At 40.4% G+C, this 18,975-nt stretch overlaps 1 protein-coding gene across 1 annotated transcript in view; it reads right to left on the bottom strand.

Moving 5' to 3' along the window:
* The window catches only part of LOC124799311 (Down syndrome cell adhesion molecule-like protein Dscam2), a 250,854-nt gene that overhangs the window by 45,314 nt on the left and 186,565 nt on the right, over positions 1 to 18,975 (bottom strand). The window contains exon 18 of the mRNA XM_047262898.1: positions 10,810 to 11,076. Coding sequence (XP_047118854.1) covers positions 10,810 to 11,076 — 267 coding nt within the window. The remainder of the gene's footprint in view (positions 1 to 10,809; positions 11,077 to 18,975) is intronic.

The following is an 18,975-nucleotide window of genomic DNA, read 5'->3' on the forward strand; positions in this document are numbered from 1 at the left end:
TTAGCAGAGGAAATAGGGACTCATATGAAAACTGTATTTAGTAATCTTGGGATTTTTGAGACAAAATTGCAGGGATGTGCACCGTATGAATTGCAAACAGATGCAGGATTAAGATGCTGTAGGGTAAATGAATGTAAGAGCCTTGAAAGTAACAGTAAAAGGTGAAGAAGTGAGCTGAGCAATACTGAAAGAGAGACAGATTCAGTTTAAGGAATGTAATATTTGGTGAAGTCATTGGGGAAGTAATTCCATCAGTGCAGTTTGCCAAGGACCATGGGAAGTATAATTATACAGAATTTTTCAGTGAAGCGATTTATTCAATTTAAGAAAAGACATGTTTAGTGTTGAGTTTGAGCAAGGAAATCTTAACAGAATTTGCCATGAGGGAGAGAGGAAGAATGGTAGGATGGTCCACGAGTAATGATGTGTGGGGAGGCTACATGAAATTCAGTAGGAGGCATAAAGGTTGTACAGATAGGAAATGTGTTAATCACAAAGGTGACACAATCATCTGTGTTACATAAGGGAGTTATCTGACAGAGATGAGATGGTGGAGCATTGATAGGAGGAGGATAGGATTGGTTTGGCTACATTGGAAGATACAGTGGGACTGGAAATTGGAGCTGAGCCTGTTAGAAGTATAATAAATGAAAGTATTGCTGACAGTGTAGGTGGAGTGGGTCTCAAGACTTCTTCGCATATTGTAAATGAGTTTGTCACAAATGGGGAAGACGGTCCAGTAAGTGTGAAAGATTTCAATGTGCCAGTACTGAAGGTAGTGCAAATCGATGTGAGCTGTATTAACAGTGAATGGATGGGGAAGATAAGCATGAGTATAATACAAATGATTGGGTGTCACATGAAAGGGTGCATCAGGTGCTGGGGCCAGACATATAGGAGCAGTGGCAAGAAAGATGGAGGAATTGAATCATGAGAATATGAGTGAAATACTTAATTGGTCATTTAAAGAGGATACAGAGGTTGAAGATGAGAATAGGTATTGGGATGTGTGTCTAATAGATCAGGAGATTTGGAAGAAAATTTGAATATGTTAAAGGCTGGTGAAGTGGAATTTCCACCATGCTATGTAATGATGAACCAAGAGCGAAATTATTAGAAGGAATATATGCCATGTACATAGTAATAATTAAAAAAAAGCAGTGTGTTTTATGTGTATTATTTTAAAATTGTAAGCTGATGTAAAGAGGATGGAGTGAAAATTGACATCATCTGTGGGCTGGCATCTGTTGCTATCACTCTGATGTCTGTAATTCAGACAGTAATGTTGCAAGAAGTCGTAACAAGTGTAGAAACAGAGCTGAGGGGCAATCTAGTTACTGGCATAGAAGTTATTGAGTTATTGTATGGGGGCCTACTCAAAGGGAGCATGTGCTGTTTGCTTTATGAAGGTATACTTCATTTATTATTATATGGGTGCATTCAAAGAGAGCACGTTCTGGTAGGTTTGTGATGATTGTATTCTTCATTTATTATTATGTGGCAGGTTCAAAGGGAGCATGTTTTCATAAGTTTGTGATGATGGGATTCTTCATTTATTATTATATGGGCCATTGGGTGCTAATGTTGAATGAATGCTAATGTTGAACAATTTATTAATAATACAGGACCAGGCTCATGGTAAACAGCTGTGCTCTGTTTGTTCACCTTAAGTTTGAATAGATTAGCTATGTGATACAAACATTTTTGTACATTTTACTTACTTTTAAAATTAATAAACCATTATTAAAATTGGTCCGTTGGTGAGGAGGCTTCCGTGCCTCAGCGATACAGATAGCTGTACCGTAGGTGCAACCACAACGGAGGAGTATCTGTTGAGAGGCCAGACAAAAGTGTGGTTCCTGAAGAGGGGCAGCAGCCTTTTCAGTAGTTGCAAGGGCAACAGTCTGGATGATTGACTGATCTGGCCTTATAACACTAACCAAAACGGCCTTGCTGTGCTGGTACTGCGAACAGCTGAAAGCACGGGGAAACTACAGCCGTAATTTTTCCCGAGGGCATGCAGCTTTACTGTATGGATAAATGATGATGGCGTCCTCTTGGGTAAAATATTACAGAGGTAAAATAGTCCTCCATTCAGATCTCTGGTATGGGACTACTCAACAGGACATCGTTATCAGGAGAAAGAAAACTGGTGTTCTATGGATCGGAGCATGGAATGTCAGATCCCTTAATTGGGCAGGTAGGTTAGAAAATTTAAAAAGGGAAATGGATAGGTTTAAGTTAGATATAGTGGAAATTAGTGAAGTTCGGTGGCAAGAGGAACAAGACTTTTGGTCAGGTGAATACAGGGTTATAAATACAAAATCAAATAGGGGTAATGCAGGGGTAGGTTTAATAATGAATAGAAAAAATAGGAGTGCAGGTAAGCTACTACAAACAGCATAGTGAACTTATTATTGTGGCCAAGATAGACACGAAGCCCATGCCTACTACAGTAGTACAAGTTTATATGCCAACTAGCTCTGCAGATGACGAAGAAATGGAAGAAATGTATGATGAGATAAAAGAAATTATTCAGATAGTGAAGATAGATGAAAATATAATTGTAAGGGGTGACTAGAATTCAATAGTAGGGAAAGGAAGAAAAGGAAACATAGAAGGTGAATATGGATTGGGGGGAAGAAATGAAAGAGGAAGCCGCCTGGTAGAATTTTGCACTGAGCATAACTTAATCATAGCTAACACTTGGTTCAAGAATCATAAAAGAAGATTGTATACATGGAAGAAGCCTGGAGATACTGACAGGTTTCAGATAGATTATATAATGGTAAGACAGAGATTTAGAAACCAGGTTATAAATTGTAAGACATTTCCAGGGCAGATGTGGACTCCAACCACAATCTATTGGTTATGAACTGTAGATTATAACTGAAGAAACTGCAAAAAGATGGGAATGTAAGGAGATGGGACCTGGATAAACTGACTAAGCCAGAGGTTGTACAGAGTTTCAGGGAGAGCACAAGGGAATAATTGACAAGAATGGGGGAAAGAAATACAGTAGAAGAAGAATGGGTAGCTCTGAGGGATGAAGTAGTGAAGGCAGCAGAGGATCAAGTAGGTAAAAAGACGAGGGCTAGTAGAAATCCTTGGGTAACAGAAGAAATATTGAATTTAATTGATGAAAGGAGAAAATATAAAAATGCAGTAAATGAGGGAGGCAAAAAGGTATACAAACATTTCAAAAATGAGATCCACAGGAAGTGCAAAATGGCTAAGCAGGCATGGCTAGAGGACAAATGCAAGGATGTAGAGGCTTATCTCACTAGGGATAAGATAGATACTGCCTACAGGAAAATTAAAGAGACCTTTGGAGAAAAGAGAACCACTTGCATGAATATCAAGAACTCACATGGAAACCCAGTTCCAAGCAAAGAAGGGAAAGCAGAAAGGTGGAAGGAGTATATAGAGTGTCTATACAAGGGCGATGTACTTCAGGGCAATATTATGGAAATGGAAGAGGATGTAGATGAAGATGAAATGGGAGATATGATACTGAATGAAGAGTTTGACAGAGCACTGAAAGACCTGAGTCAAAACAAGGCCCCGGGAGTAGACAACATCCCATTAGAACTACTGACAGCCTTGGGAGAGCCAGTCCTGACAAAACTCTACCACCTGGTGACCAAAATGTATGAGACAGGTGAAATACCCTCAGACTTTAAGAAGAATATAATAATTCCAATCCCAAAGAAAGCAGGTGTTGACAGATGTGAAAATTACCAAACTATCAGTTTAATAAGCCATGGCTGCAAAATACTAACACAAATTCTTTACAGACAAATGGAAAAACTGGTAGTAGAAGCTGACCTTGGGGAAGATCAGTTTGGATTCCGTAGAAATATTGGAACACGTGAGGCAATACTTACCCTATGACTTATCTTAGAAAATAGATTAAGGAAAGGCAAACCTACATTTCTAGCATTTGTAGACTTAGAGAAAGTTTTTGACAATGTTGACTGGAATATTCTTTTTCACTTTCCGAAGGTGGCAGGAGTAAAATACAGAAACCAGATGGCAGTTATAATAGTCGAGGGGCATGAAAGGGAAGCAGTAGTTGGGAAGGGAGTGAGACAGGGTTGTAGCTTCTCCCCAATGTTATTCTATCTGTATATTGAGCAAGCAGTAAAGGAAACAAAAGAAAAATTGGGAGTAGGTATTAAAATCCATGGAGAAGAAATAAAAACTTTAAGGTTTGCCGATGACATTGTAATTCTGTCAGAGACAGCAAAGTACTTGGAAGAGCAGTTGAACAGAATGGACAGTGTCTTGAAAGGAGGGTATAAGATGAACATCAACAAAAGCAAAACGAACATAATGGAATGTAGTCAAATATAGTCGGGTGATGCTAAGGGAATTAGATTAGGAAATGAGACACTGAAAGTAGTAAAGGAGTTTTGCTATTTGTGGAGCAAAATAACTGATGATGGTCGAAGTAGAGAGGATATAAAATGTAGACTGGCAATGGCAAGGAAAGCGTTTCTGAAGAAGAGAAATTTGTTAACATCGAGTATAGATTTAAGTGTCAGGAAGTCGTTTCTGAAAGTATTCGTGTGGAATGTAGCCATGTATGGAAGTGAAAAATGGACAATAAATAGTTTGGACAAGAAGAGAATATTAGCTTTCAAAATGTGGTGCTACAGAAGAATGCTGAAGATTAGATGGGTAGATCACATAACTAATGAGGAGGTATTGAATAGAATTGGTGAGAAGAGGAGTTTGTGGCACAAATTGACTAGAAGAAGGGATTGGTTGGTAGGACATGTTCTGAGGCATCAAGGGATCACCAATTTAGTATTGGAGGGCAGTGTGGAGGGTAAAAATCGTAGACGGAGACCTAGAGATGAAAACACTAAGCAGATTCAGAAGGATGTAGGCTGCAGTAGGTACTGTGAGATGAAGAAGCTTGCACAGGATAGAGTAGGATGGAGAGCTGCATCAAACCAGTCTCGGGACTGAAGACCACAACAACAACAGACCATTATCTTTTGAAATAAATGTTTATCTGTTTATTTTATAATAGAAAAAAATATATTTCATAGCTTTTATCAACCTATCTTTGCTTTCAAAAGAAATAATGGTAGTTTTGTAACACTGTTTCTATTAACACCTACCTGCAGGGTGATTAGAAACACCATGTTTAATTTTTTTAAATTTATTGAAAGAAAATAATTTGATAATATCATAAGATGTTAAGAGCAATACAGTTTTGGGTAGTATTTTTTTGTTTAAATAAAAGTTGACAAACATGCAATCAGTACTCAACAGTATTTTATACTGATTTACTTGCAGGTATGGTGCCACCCCAGAATCCTTCTAAAAAGTGTGACAGTGAGGATGGTGATGAGTTTAAAGGATCCAAAGAGCTTTATTGTTGGATACTTCCTCAGGAAGTTCAAGCAACATGATATGAATCAAATAGACAAGAACGGTCTACCCCAGGGTCCTTACCTTGTCGTTGAGGCTACAATTTGCAGGGACACTGCTTTAAATGAGAGAGACAGCTTAAACAGAAATAAAACCCCAGGCAACTAAAAATAGTACCAGAACCAGAGAGAACTAAAAGAAAAGACAGTGATCAAACGGATATAAGTGAGGTTTTATTTTTTTCAAAGGTCTGTTCTCAAGTTGCCCGAGTATATTCAGGATTTACGCTTCTGTCAAAATAATAAAAATGAGATAACTCAAGATTTTAGGTTCAGGGGTTAAAAAATGATATTTGTAGCATATGACAGATGCAGAATGCAGCTGGAAGCTCTCAGCCCCCCTTTCCACCCCCATGCATATATTACACGAATGCCCCCTCTACATTCATCTCTGGAATCAACACAGAACTGTGAAAGACAAAATTTTATGACAATAACCACTTTTTCTCATGAAATTATGACTTGTTTAACTACTGTCCCAATGTCTGTTTTGGTTAACAGCTGGTCTTACATTAGCCAGAGGGACAAATTTGGTGTGAATATGAGCTATCATCAAAATGTTACTACAGCTGCAGTTAGGAAGACCCTTTTAGTGTAAGAGGAACTCACGGATCATTCTAGTGTGGCTGATATACAGGGTGTTGCAAAAAGGTATGTCCAAACTTTCAGGAAACATTCCTCACACACAAAGAAAGAAAATATGTTATGTGGACACGTGTCTGGAAATGCTTACTTTCCATGTTAGAGCTCATTTTATTACTTCTCTTCAAATCACATTAATCATGGAATGGAAACACACAGCAACAGAACGTACCAGCGTGACTTCAAACACTTTGTTACAGGAAATGCTCGAAATGTCCTACGTTAGCAAGGATACATGCATCCACCCTCCATTGCATGGAATCCCTGATGCGCTGATGCATCCCTGGAGAATGGCGTATTGTATCACAGCCATCCACAATACGAGCACAAAGAGTCTCTACATTTGGTGCCGGGGTTGCATAGACAAGAGCTTTCAAATGCCCCCGTAAATGAAAGTCAAGAGGGTTGAGGTCAGGAGAGCATGGAGGCCATGGAATTGGTTTGCCTCTACCAATCCATCGGTCACCGAATCTGTTGTGGAGAAGCGTACAAACACTTCGACTGAAATGTGCAGGAGCTCCATTGTGCATGAACCACATGTTGTGTCGTACTTGTAAAGGCACATGTTCTAGCAGCACAGGTAGAGTATCCTGTATGAAATCATGATAACATGCTCCATTGAGAGTAGGTGGAAGAACATGGGGCCCAATCAAGACATCACCAACAATTCCTGCCCAAACATTCACAGAAAATCTGTGTTGATGACGTGATTGCACAATTGTGTGCGGATTCTCATCAGCCCACACATGTTGATTGTGAAAATTTACAATTTGATCATGTTGGAATGAAGCCTCATCCGTAAAGAGAACATTTTCACTGAAATGAGGATTGACACATTGTTGGATGAACCATTCGCAGAAGTGTACCCGTGGAGGCCAATCAGCTGCTGATAGTGCCTGCACATGCTGTACATGGTATGGAAACAACTGGTTCTCCCGTAGCACTCTCCATACAGTGACGCGGTCAACGTTACCTGGTACAGCAGCAACTTCCCTGACTCTGACATTAGGGTTATCGTCAACTGCACGAAGAATTGCCTCGTCCATTGCATGTGTCCTCGTCCTCGTCATTCTAGGTCTTCCCCAGTCGCGAGTCATAGGCTGGAATGTTCCGTGCTCCCTAAGACGCTGATCAATTGGTTCGAATGTCTTCCTGTCAGGACACCTTCATTCTGGAAATTTGTCTCGATACAAACGTACCGCGCCACGGCTATTGCTAATCCATACATCAAATGAGCATCTGCGAACTCCACATTTGTAAACATTGCACTGACTGCAAAACCACGTTCGTGATGAACACTAACCTGTTGATGCTACGTACTGATGTGCTTGATGCTAGTACTGTAGAGCAATGAGTCGCATGTCAACACAAGCACCGAAGTCGACATTACCTTCCTTAAATTGAGGCAACTGGTGGTGAATCGAGGAAGACAGTACATACTGATGAAACTAAAATGAGCTCTTACATGGATATTAAGCGTTTCCGGACACATGTCCACATAACATCTTTTCTTTATTTTTGTGTGAGGAATGTTTCCTGAAAGTATGGCCGTACCTTTTTGTAACACCCTGTATAGTCAGCTTAATATGATTGCTTCTTTTGTGAGGTGTGGAGAGGAGGAGGAGATTAGTGTTTAACGTCCCATCGACAACAAGGTCATTAGAGACGGAGCACAAGCTCGGGTTAGGGAAGGATGGGGAAGGAAATCGGCCGTGCCCTTTCAAAGGAACCATCCTGGCATTTGCCTGAAGTGATATAGGGAAATCACGGAAAACCTAAATCAGGATGGCCGTACGCGGGATTGAACCATCGTCCTTCCAAATGCGAGTCCAGTGTGCTAACCACTGCGCCACCTCGCTGGGTGAGGTGTGGAGAGAAGTACCTTGTGCCTTAGTCATCCCCTTGATCATCCTTAACACTTTGAACACTGGCCACTTAGAGGAATGTCGGGGCCAAGAAGAGTGGCAATTTATTTCATTATTAATAGTGTTACAGGCACGTATGTGATTGATATATCTTCAGCATTAATACATACTAAAAAAGGACCAAGCTTCAAGAGTCATTTGTGATATTTACTTCAGTGTTTTTATAGGTTACAAATTTGAAAATAATTATGACAGAAAGTGTAATTATCCTTTCAAAATAGAAGTGCATGATGAGTTACTGAGCAATTTCTTCCTCTTGAGCTTCCAAAATTTCTTGCTCACTAAACAAACATGATGTATTTGTATCAGAATTCATAAGCTGCAAAATCTAATGAGTACAGGCATGAAATTATGTCAACGCAGTCAAATACTGGCTTAGCCATTCGTGATGTCAAACATTATGTTTGCTAATGTTTCTTTGAATAATACCATAAATTGATAACAGAAGGCAGCACCTTTCAAGGGACAGGTAGCTAGATGTCTGTGCATTGTTCTCATAGTAAATGAGTCGAGTGATAGGTGGCTTGTGCATTGATAAAATTACAGCCAGTGGTATACTCAGGTGCAGTCTTTTGAACACAAGGTAAAAAGCAGACTTTTGCTTCTGCAGTGTATATAATTCTGTCATAGCATCTAGTACAACTTCTTTAATTCTCTTTTGTTGACTGGCTTAAAAAGTTTCCTTACACAGAAATTACTGTGGATGTTCTACTGGATAAAGGGGGAGATGCTGTGGGTGGCAAATTGTAATATCTGTTGCAGAGTATCATGAAGCATGTTGGAGCTCTGGTGCTGAGCAGACAAGAGTTTTAGTTCAGCTATTAATTGCTCTATTGACTGACCTCTACTGAATGCGATTTTCTGCCCCATAGGGTGTTTGATGGCATGCTTATAAATTGTAACTTTAGCCCTCTTTGGTAAAACATATTCCTCAGAAGCTAGTATATGTTGCAGAGTATCATAAAGCATGTTGGAGCTCTGGTGCTGAGCAGACAAGAGTTTTAGTTCAGCTATTAATTGCTCTATTGACTGACCGCTACTGAATGCGATTTTCTGCCCCATAGGGTGTTTGATGGCATGCTTATAAATTGTAACTTTAACCCTCTTTGGTAAAACATATTCATCGGAAGCTAGTATAAATTAACTAGTGTCTACACAGTTATCATTAAGTCTTCTCTAAATGTGACAAAAATGCATTCTGTGCTGTTGCATGTTGTTCTTCAGTTATTAGCAGCATTAAGATCCAGTGGAAGATGAGACCTTGAGTTTACTATGAGGAGTGATGGTGACTATTATATCTCCACTGACCTGCAGAGCCTATAACTAGTTAGCACTCAAAGTTTTGATCAACAGAGATCAGTTTTTGATTTTCTTTATTGCAGTGACTTCTCTGAATTTGTCTTCAATATTTTCAACAGAAAACAGTGGCTTCATCATAGCAAAAGATTCTCCATCAGTTCTGGAGCATATCAAGACTGAAGTGAATTGTCTGTCTTCATTTCTCCTTCATTGGCTCATAACAGAGGGTGAGACCAAAGATAGGAACTCTTCTTAGTTATTAATGTCTGTATTGAACCCCTTTTTCCTTTCTGATGAGACAAGAGTTTTGGCACAGTCACTGGTATGGGTGAGTTAGATCTGATTCATTGAAGATTATCCATTCTGTTGCTTTCATTAAGATAGGAGGCTCCTATTTGCTGTTACCTGCCACACCAAGGCTTTCTGGCATAATAGCCCATTGCCCTGAGTCTGTGCCATGTAATAGAATGGCACATACTTCTTGGTGTACAAGTGGAGTTTGCAGCTCAGGCATTAGCATTGTGATCTCTTTGTGGTTATAGGGTTATGACTGTGAAGGTCCATAATGATCTCCCTCTCCTCCACCATTCTCCCCATGACTGATAAGCTACTGTGCTGGCTTTCATGTGCTAACATAAATCCACTCGAATGAGAAGTGCACAGGACCTCCACATACAGTGGATAGAGTAAACACAAGGTGTCTTACCCTAATTGGCCCACATTTCTGGAGAAAATATGAAAGTGAAGGGCAAAATTAAAAATGGAAACACAAGTACCAGAAGTAGTTCAGGGTGTTTGTGAGGGGAGCTAATAGTAAGCATTGTCTTGATAATAGCAGAGTTGTCGACAAAAACGCTTGCCTCTTACAACAGGTAAGAGTTATGGATCTGTTCTAGTGCCTGATCCCATAGGGGAGGGAGTACAATGAATTTCCAGAGGTTACAGTTGTGGCACCAAACAGGGAGTAGTACCAAAAGGCCTCGGCCTCATGTTTGCCAAGCATGTACTCAAAAATGAACTGTGAGCCCTATAAAGCAAGGTCTTCCATTATCCTCACACAATTAGTTTCATGTGTTTGTCCTGTTCTATTCAATCTATAAGAATAGACCCAAATATTTAATCAAGAATGTTTGGGACCATGAGCGTAGTACTGATACTCTACTCTAAAGTTACTGGAATTGATGCGCATATCTTGTTTTTATCTTCATTTACGACAAGCAATCACCCCAACAGCAAGCAGTAATTTTGTCTGCCATTCTAAATTCTGGACTTCCTCAGTGATAACACTTTCTGATATAACACTGTGAAGCAAACATTCTAGAGTGCTGATCATGCTGGCTGATAGAGTATTTTTATAAAATAAGGAAGTGAGTAACTTTATGTACAAATTACATACATATGTAAACTTTCATATGAAATTGAAAACTTTTAAATAATCAATTTAATTCATTCTTTCCTTCTCTTTGTTTATTAAATAATTCCAATAGGAGGCTTCTAACCATGATGTGGTACTTTAGATGTTCTGCTGTTGGAAGCTGGTATGCGATATTGAACAGGTTTGGACTCATTCCGTCTTGGGCTGCCAGGACCTCCACTGCTGTCTGAGTCCTGATCAGCACCCATGGAACAGCTGCGTGACCTGCTGAATCCTACTGCACTGGAACTGTTGTGGACATGACTTGGAGGTGACTTGGTGCGTCGATGCCCACTGGATGCGACTGCCACAGAGACAGGCAGTGTCTGCTGACTCGAGATGCAAGAGATTTCTGTGCAAAACACAACTTGCTCACTTCATATTATGAACACTTATACTAAACTAATACAATTATTACTTGTATTTCAACTAAAATAGGTGATAAAGTTATGTTGGGCAAATATGATTATATGGCAAACTATATCACTTTTACCATCATGATAAGCTGAATTATTTGTCTTTATTTCTGATCCTACTACTCTGTCAGCTCAGCAAGAAATGATTATCTAATGAAATCATGAATTTTGTAAGTTTTCTGGTAAATTTTTAATTTCTCATCAGATGCACTTGGACCAAAAACTGCAGAAATAACCAGTAAGTCAAGGTAAACTCAAATTCTAAACATGTATGTTAAAGGCGAATATGTTTTAATAAAATGAAATATCTATTAAATACCCAAGGCAAAACTTAATGGTATTACACACAATTAACTGCTTTTTCAAGCAGTTGCCTTAACCCATAGGCTAACTGAACACACTTCCAAACCGACACAAACTTTTATTGCCACTGACGTTTCCACCTATATTTTCAGACCAGTTTTCAGAAAGCAATTTGATATTGTTTCATATTCACTGGATTTATCCTCACTAGTCCATTTAACTACAGTGAACTTATTGCAATATATAGTCAAGTTCACTACAAAAGAACACTACCATGAGTATGAAATGATACCTACTAGATCTAAATTGAAGATAGGCACAACAGAAGTCTGAAGTGGGCTTTCAGCCAACAAGACCTTTTTCGAAATTAGACAAAACACACACACACACACACACACACACATATGCACGCATGCACGCAAACACAACTTCTACACACATGACAACAGTCTCTGGCAGCTGAAGCCAGACTGCAAGCAGCAGCACTTGATGGGAGAGAGGCAATTGGGTCGTGCAGGTATGGAGGAGGCTGGGCTGGGGAGGTGAAGGGATAGCAGGATTGAGGTAGGGAATGGAAAGTGATAAAGTGGTGCTTGTGGGAGCATACTGGGATGAGGTGCAGAGGGGATAGGGCAGCTGTGTGCAGTTGGGAGGTTAGATGGAGGGAGGAGTGGAGGGGGGGAGGTCTCAGAAAAGTGAGAAGTAAAAAGACTGCGGATGTGTTGGTGGAATGGAGGGTTTTGTAGTGCTGGAAAGGGAACAGGCAAAGGGCTAGATGGGTAAGGACAGTAACTAATGAAGTGGCACCATACAGGGAAGAGGTGGGGGGGGGGGGGGGGATGTAGGGCAGCTAGGTGCAGTTAGGAGGTTAGACTGAGAGAGAGGGAGAGGTGAGGTTGCTGAAAAGGAGAGAAGTAAGAAGACTGAGGGTGCATTGGTGGTATGGAGGGCTGTGTAGTGCTAGAATGGGAACACAGAAGGGATGAGATGGGTGCAGACAGTGACTAATGCAAGTTCAGCCGAGGAGGATTACAGGAACATAGAATATATTACAAAGGGATTTTCCAACTGTGCAATTCAGAAAAGCTAGTGTTGGTGGGAAGGATCCAAAAAGCGCAGTATGTGAAACAGTCATTGAAATGAAGAATGTTGTGTTTGGCAGTGTGCTCAGCAATGGGATTGTCCAGCTGTTTCATGGTCACAGTTTATTGGTGGCCATTCATGTGGACAGACAGCTTATTGGTTGTCATGCCCACCTAGAATGCAGCACAGTGGTCACAGCCTAGCTTGTAAATTGCATGACTGGTTTCACAGATAGCCCTGCCTTTGATGGGATAGGTAATGTTTGTGATTGGACTTGAGTGATGGGAGGATGTATGGGACAGGTCTTACATTTAGGTATACTACAGGGATATGAGTCATGAGGAAAGTGGTTGGGAGCAGGGGTTGTGCAGGGATGGATGAGGATATTGTGTAGGTTTGGTAGGTGGTGGAGTACCACTTTGGAAGGGTTGGGGTAGATCATTTCTTATTTCGTGGCACAACAAGAGATAGTTGAAACCCTGGTGGAGAATGTAATTCAGTTGCTCCAGTCCTGGGTGGTACTGAGTTATGAGAGGAATGCTCCTCTGCGGCCAGATGGTGGGGACTATGGGAGTTGGTGAGTGACTGGAAAGATAAGGCACGGCAGATCTGTTTTTATACAAGGGTGGGAGGGTAATTATGATCTGCGTAGGCCTCAGTGAGGACCCTTGGTATATTTTGAGAGGGACTGCTTGTCACTACAGATGTGATGGTTATGAGTGCCTAGGCTGTTTGAATGGATGTTCGTGGTATGGCATGGGTGGCAGCTGTCAAAATTGAGGTTTTACTGTTGGTTGGTGGGTTTGATATGGACAGAAGTACTGGTGCAGCCATCTTTGTGGTGGAGGTCAACATCAAGGAAGGTGTCTTGTTGGGTTACTTAAAACAAGGTGAAGTGAATGGAGGTGTCGAGGTTCTGGAGGAATGTGGATAGGGTGTCCTCACCCTCAAGCAAGATAATGAAGATGTCATCAGTGAACATGAACCAGGTAAGGGGTTTGGGATTCTGGGCATTTAGGAAGGAGTCCTCTAGATGGTCCATAGGTTGGAACAGGGTAAGTATCATGCAGGTGCTCATAGTTGTACCCATAATTTGATAGTAGGTAATGCCTTCAAAGGAGAATTAATTGTGGGTGAGGATATAGTCGGTCATTGTGACTAGGAAGGAGCTTGTTGATCTGGAATCTGTCAGGCATTGGGAAAATATTAAGGCCATGGGCATTTTGGACGATAGTGTAAAGGGAGGTGGCATCAATAGTGATGAGCAGGGGACCATGTGGTAAAGGAAGTGGAACCATGGAGAGTTGATGGGTATTAGTTACAACCTACCCTCCTATATTAAAGATACCAACCATTTCATCCATCGAACTGGTTGGTATCTTTAATGTAGGAGGGTAGGTTGCAGCCAATACACTGAAGGTGTTGGTCGATGAGATCAGAGACTCCCCCCCATGAGAGAATCTCTGTTCTCGTGGACCAAAAACTTCAGCCTTTTACCCGCAACCTACTCTCCTATAAAAAAGATACCAACCATTTCCTCCATGAACTCTCCACAGTTCCTGTCCCTTTACCATATGGTGCCCTGCACACACTATTGATGCCCCCTCCCTTTACACTAGCATCCAACATGCCCATGTCCTTAACACAGTTGAACACTACCTTTGCCAATGCCTGTCAGAGTCCAAAGAAACAACTTTCTTCCTAGTCACCATGACCAGCTATATTCTCACCCACAACTACTTCTCCTTTGAAGGCATTACCTACAAACAAATGTGGGGTACACCTATGGGCACCTGCAGTACCCCCATCCTATGCCAACCTATTCATGGGCTATCTAAGGGAATCCTTCCTGAATACCCAGAATCTCAAACCCCTCATCTGGTTCATGCTCATTGAAGACATCCCCATGATCTGGATTGAGGGTGAGGACACCCCATCCACATTTCTCCAGTCCTCAACACCTTCTCCACCATTCACTTCACCTTGTCCTAAGTAACCCAACAAGCCACCTTCATAGATGTTGACCTCCACCTCAAGGATGGATACCGCTGTCCATATCAAACCTACTGTACAACACCAATACCTCCTCTTTGGTAGCTGCCACCCATTCAATACAAAGAAGCCGCTTCCATACAGCATAACCACCATGGCCATTGCATCGTTGGTGATGAGCAGTCCCTCTCGAAATATACTGAAGGTCTCATCAAGGCCTTCACATGCTGCAATTACCCTCCCAACCTTGTACAAAAGCAGATCTCCCATGCTTTATCTTTCCAGTCACCCACAAACTCCTAAAGTCCCACCATCCAGCCACAGAGGAGCATTCCCCTCATGACTCAGTACCACCCAGGACTGGAGCAACTGAATTACATTCTCCACCAGGGATTTGACTACCTCTCATTGTGCCCTGAAATAAGAAATGTCCTACCCACTACCCTTTCCACACCTTGCCCACAATGGTTTACCACCGCTCACTGAACGTACATGATATCCTCATCCGTTCCTACATAGCCTTTGCTCCCAACCCCTTGCCTCATGGCTCATATCCCTGTAGTAGAACTAGATGAAAGACCTGCCCCATATAACCTCCTACCACTCAAGTCCAGCCACAAACATCACCTACCTGTGAAACCATTCATGTGATGTACAAGCTAAACTGCAACCACTGTGCTGTATTCTACATGGGCATGATAACCAACAAGCTGTCTGTCCACATGTATGGCCATCGACAAACTGTGGCCATGAAACAGCTTGACCATTTCAGTGCTGAGCACACCACCCAACACGACATTGTTCATATCAATGACTACTTCACAACCTGTGCCATCTGGTTCCTTCCCAACCTGAATTGTGCAGGTGGGAACTCTCCATGCATTATATCCTACATTACTGTAACCCTCCTGCCTTAAAACTTCATTAGTCATTGTTCTTACCCACCTAGCCCCTTCCCTGTTCCAATTCCACCACTACATAGCTCTCTATTCCACGAATGGATCTCTGTCTTTTGACTTCTTTTCTGCAAGCCTTCCTTCCTCCATCTAATCTCCCAGCTGCACCCAGGTGCCCTAGCCCCTCTACGCCTTGTCCCTGTATGCTCCCACAAGCAGCATTTTCCATCACCTGCCCCTACCCTGCTATCCCTCCCCATCCCTCACCTCGGCCCAGCCTCCTCCTTACCCCCACCACCCTGTTGCCTCTCCTATCGTGCATTACTGCTCACAGTCTGGCTTCAGCTGCCAGAGACTGTGGTCATGTGTGCGAGTTGTGTTTGCATGAGTATGAGTATGTGTGTGTATGTTGTCTAGTTTCGAGGAAGGCCTTGTTGGCCGAAAGCTCACTTCCCAACAGTCTTTTTGTTGTGCCTATCTGTGACTCAGCATTTCTGATATACACTGTGTAGCAACTATCTTTTTCATGATATTGTTACATTCCATCTTGGACTTTCCATAGTTTGATACTTGATCTAAACATAGAAGTAAATGATTGGGTCTGCACGTCTATCATTTACTTTAAGAGGCATAAAATTGAAACATTCGTTTAAATCATAGGCTATAATTAGGAACAATACCAATAAACAAATCATTGTATTATTTCTTAACCTTGAAGGACTCATCTCTGTGGCTAAGTTGTCACTTTTTGTGACACATAGTCCAATGTTAGGTTACATTCCAGTACTTTAGCTTGCCATTGGTCTTCAGTCAGCAGGAGGGTAAAATTTTACCACACAGTTGATCAACCATAACTGTGTATGCTGAAATCCTCCATGAGATTTAAAAACTATTCATAATATTCCTGTCTGTCAGCCTCTCACATCATCTCTCTGGGGTGTTCAAACAGTGTTTTCAGGGGCTGTAGTTGGGAAACAACATATCCTGAGCTGGGAAACAATGTATTTTCTTCAATGGGCTTGTTTGGTGCAGTGACCTTGTGTGTGTGTGTGTGTGTGTGTGTGTGCTTTGATTGGGTTCCTAGCACTTTGAAACAAAGGTATATGCTCCTGAAGAAAAAAATCCACAGCTTAAAATGAGAAATTTAGTAACATGGATGGAGTCAAGATATTGTGATATGATTAACTCCAGTTTTGACATAAGAAAATTTGAACTATTTTCAGTTGCTTCATAAAACTTGAAAATGTTTGGCTTGGTGGCTCCTGTGCTTTGAAGAAAGGATGGAATGTTATTTTCTACAACCAGACTGATATTTGTTAATAAGCCCTTTGTTTATGGTTTACATGTTTGGTAATGCTTGATTACTTTTTCAAGTCTTCCCTCTGCAGCTACTGAGAACAACATTATATGACTACCTAGAGATAATGGGCTCCTTTATTTGTTCCAGAAGGGTTATCATAATAGCTTCCCACTACAAAACTAAATTTTTCTGAATATGTGTAGGAAGATTTATTTCGATTTTGTGATTAACATCCCATATCATACGGTTTTAGGCCCTGATATAGAAGATCTAGTTTAGAAGAAATGTTTTTTTCCTAACTTGGAACAGAACAAATATCCCACTTGAATACTTGTCAAGGCAAGGCTCAGTTCAGACTCGGTTGGAGACTACAGCAATGTAAATAATCCACCAAGCATTTTCAAACTAGCTTTAATATATTTCAATGAATACTATGAATGTTTATTTATCTTCATTAATGACTGTGAGCAAAGCAGTAATTTCAGCTTCCCTTATTATGTCCTCAGAATGCACCTACCAGATTACTTTCCAATTTACTGTGCTGTACTCTGTGTAACAAAGAAGGCATCAAAGCAGATGACATACACTGGTGTCTGATTTCTATGGCCAAGCACGAGATTCACCTCATACTCCATGCTAAACCGTGATCACGGGTCAGGGGAGACTTACCACACAGGATGAGAAGCTCTGGGTGACTTTCCTGAAATCTACCCATTTTTCTAGACCTCTTCAGTCCTTTTTCTTCACCCCTATACCTTTCCCATAAACTCTTCTGCCTGAAGAAGGAGGCACTAGTTCCAAAAGCTTGCCAATTACAACTGTCTTTTATATGTGTGTTCTGCTGTCACTTGCTGAGTAGATTTTTTTATATATCCAATTAAATTATTTTGTCAATAACTGATTGTTTTTGTTGTTATGTGATTATTCAGTGATGCACTGATATTTGCAATCACATTTTTGGTAGTTTCCTTGAACCTGACATTCTATCAACATGTGTCTGGGAAAATGTAGTATCCCTGATATTTCAATGCTGTCTGGTATCATTATGAATAATATAGTGAATTTAATTGCTAAAGATTTCATTCTGTTATAACTTCTTTCATTGTTAGGGAATAAAATCTGTCACTGATAAAGTATGATACTTTTTAATAATTTACTAGTTTGTGTTTGTGTAATTATGTGAGTTTAGTATTTGTGTACATAGTTGTGTTTTTTTTATGATACAGTGGAGGACTTTGCAATTTCATTTGTTGTAATGCAGCTTCAATTCTTCACCACATATAGTAGTGTGAATTATAAAATGATGCCTTGCTGTGAGATTTATTAAATGTGTAATTATTTATTACTGATCTCTTTTCTTATTTTGTGTTTCTGTACAAATGGTTTGAACAACAACAAAAATCAAACAGTTAATTCCAAGTTATTTTGTTTAATAGCCCAGTATTCACAGCTCATGTACACCATTTCCCCTCCTCTTCTGAATTTATTTTCTAAGAAAACAGTTAACTTGAATTGTTATGTTACGTGGACAAAAAAGTGCTGATATTAAAAAAGGGTGTTCAGTTAATAAAATTTTGGAATTCACAACCTAGGTTACCTATAACATTAAACCTTCTGTTCTTTAGGAATTTTTAACATAAGACTCAGAATATGTTTAATACATGGATGTTTCTTCTGAAAACCTTCCTAGTACATCCCAATTTGCCCATTTATGTGTTTCACATACCAATCGTCATTTCTGAAAAGAAGTTGTATATGGGTGGTAGCAACAATGTACATGGGATTGTGGATCTTAATAATTGCCATATTCTTAATAAAAGGAATTTCCTATCTTAGAGGAGATGTCAACTAAGCAAGAAATAAGCATGTTCTTACGTTAAACGAATCCTAGAATCCATAAACAATAGACTATTATTAGCTGGAATATTTTATGGTACAATTGAAGTTCTCAACTGTATGAACTGTAATATTTTATTAAGGGATATAAAGCATTGTCGTTTACATGGAAAAACAGGAATCTGGCTCAAATCATGTGCCACACATGGAAAACAGAAGACAGTAGTGAAAATTTCAGATTTGGTCACCTCAGATTGATGTGCTAGATTTGCGGAGTACCACATGGTTCCAAGCTTAGTTCTTTACTGTTCTTTGGCTTTGTAGATGACTTTTCATGGTACTGCACTTTTATCATCACATAGCACAGTCATTATGATTGGTGAACTACAGTTCACTAGTATAAAGACCCTTTCTTCAGAGAGGTA

Source organism: Schistocerca piceifrons, chromosome 5 (genome assembly GCF_021461385.2).
Source record: "Schistocerca piceifrons isolate TAMUIC-IGC-003096 chromosome 5, iqSchPice1.1, whole genome shotgun sequence".
Lineage (NCBI taxonomy): Eukaryota > Metazoa > Arthropoda > Insecta > Orthoptera > Acrididae > Schistocerca > Schistocerca piceifrons.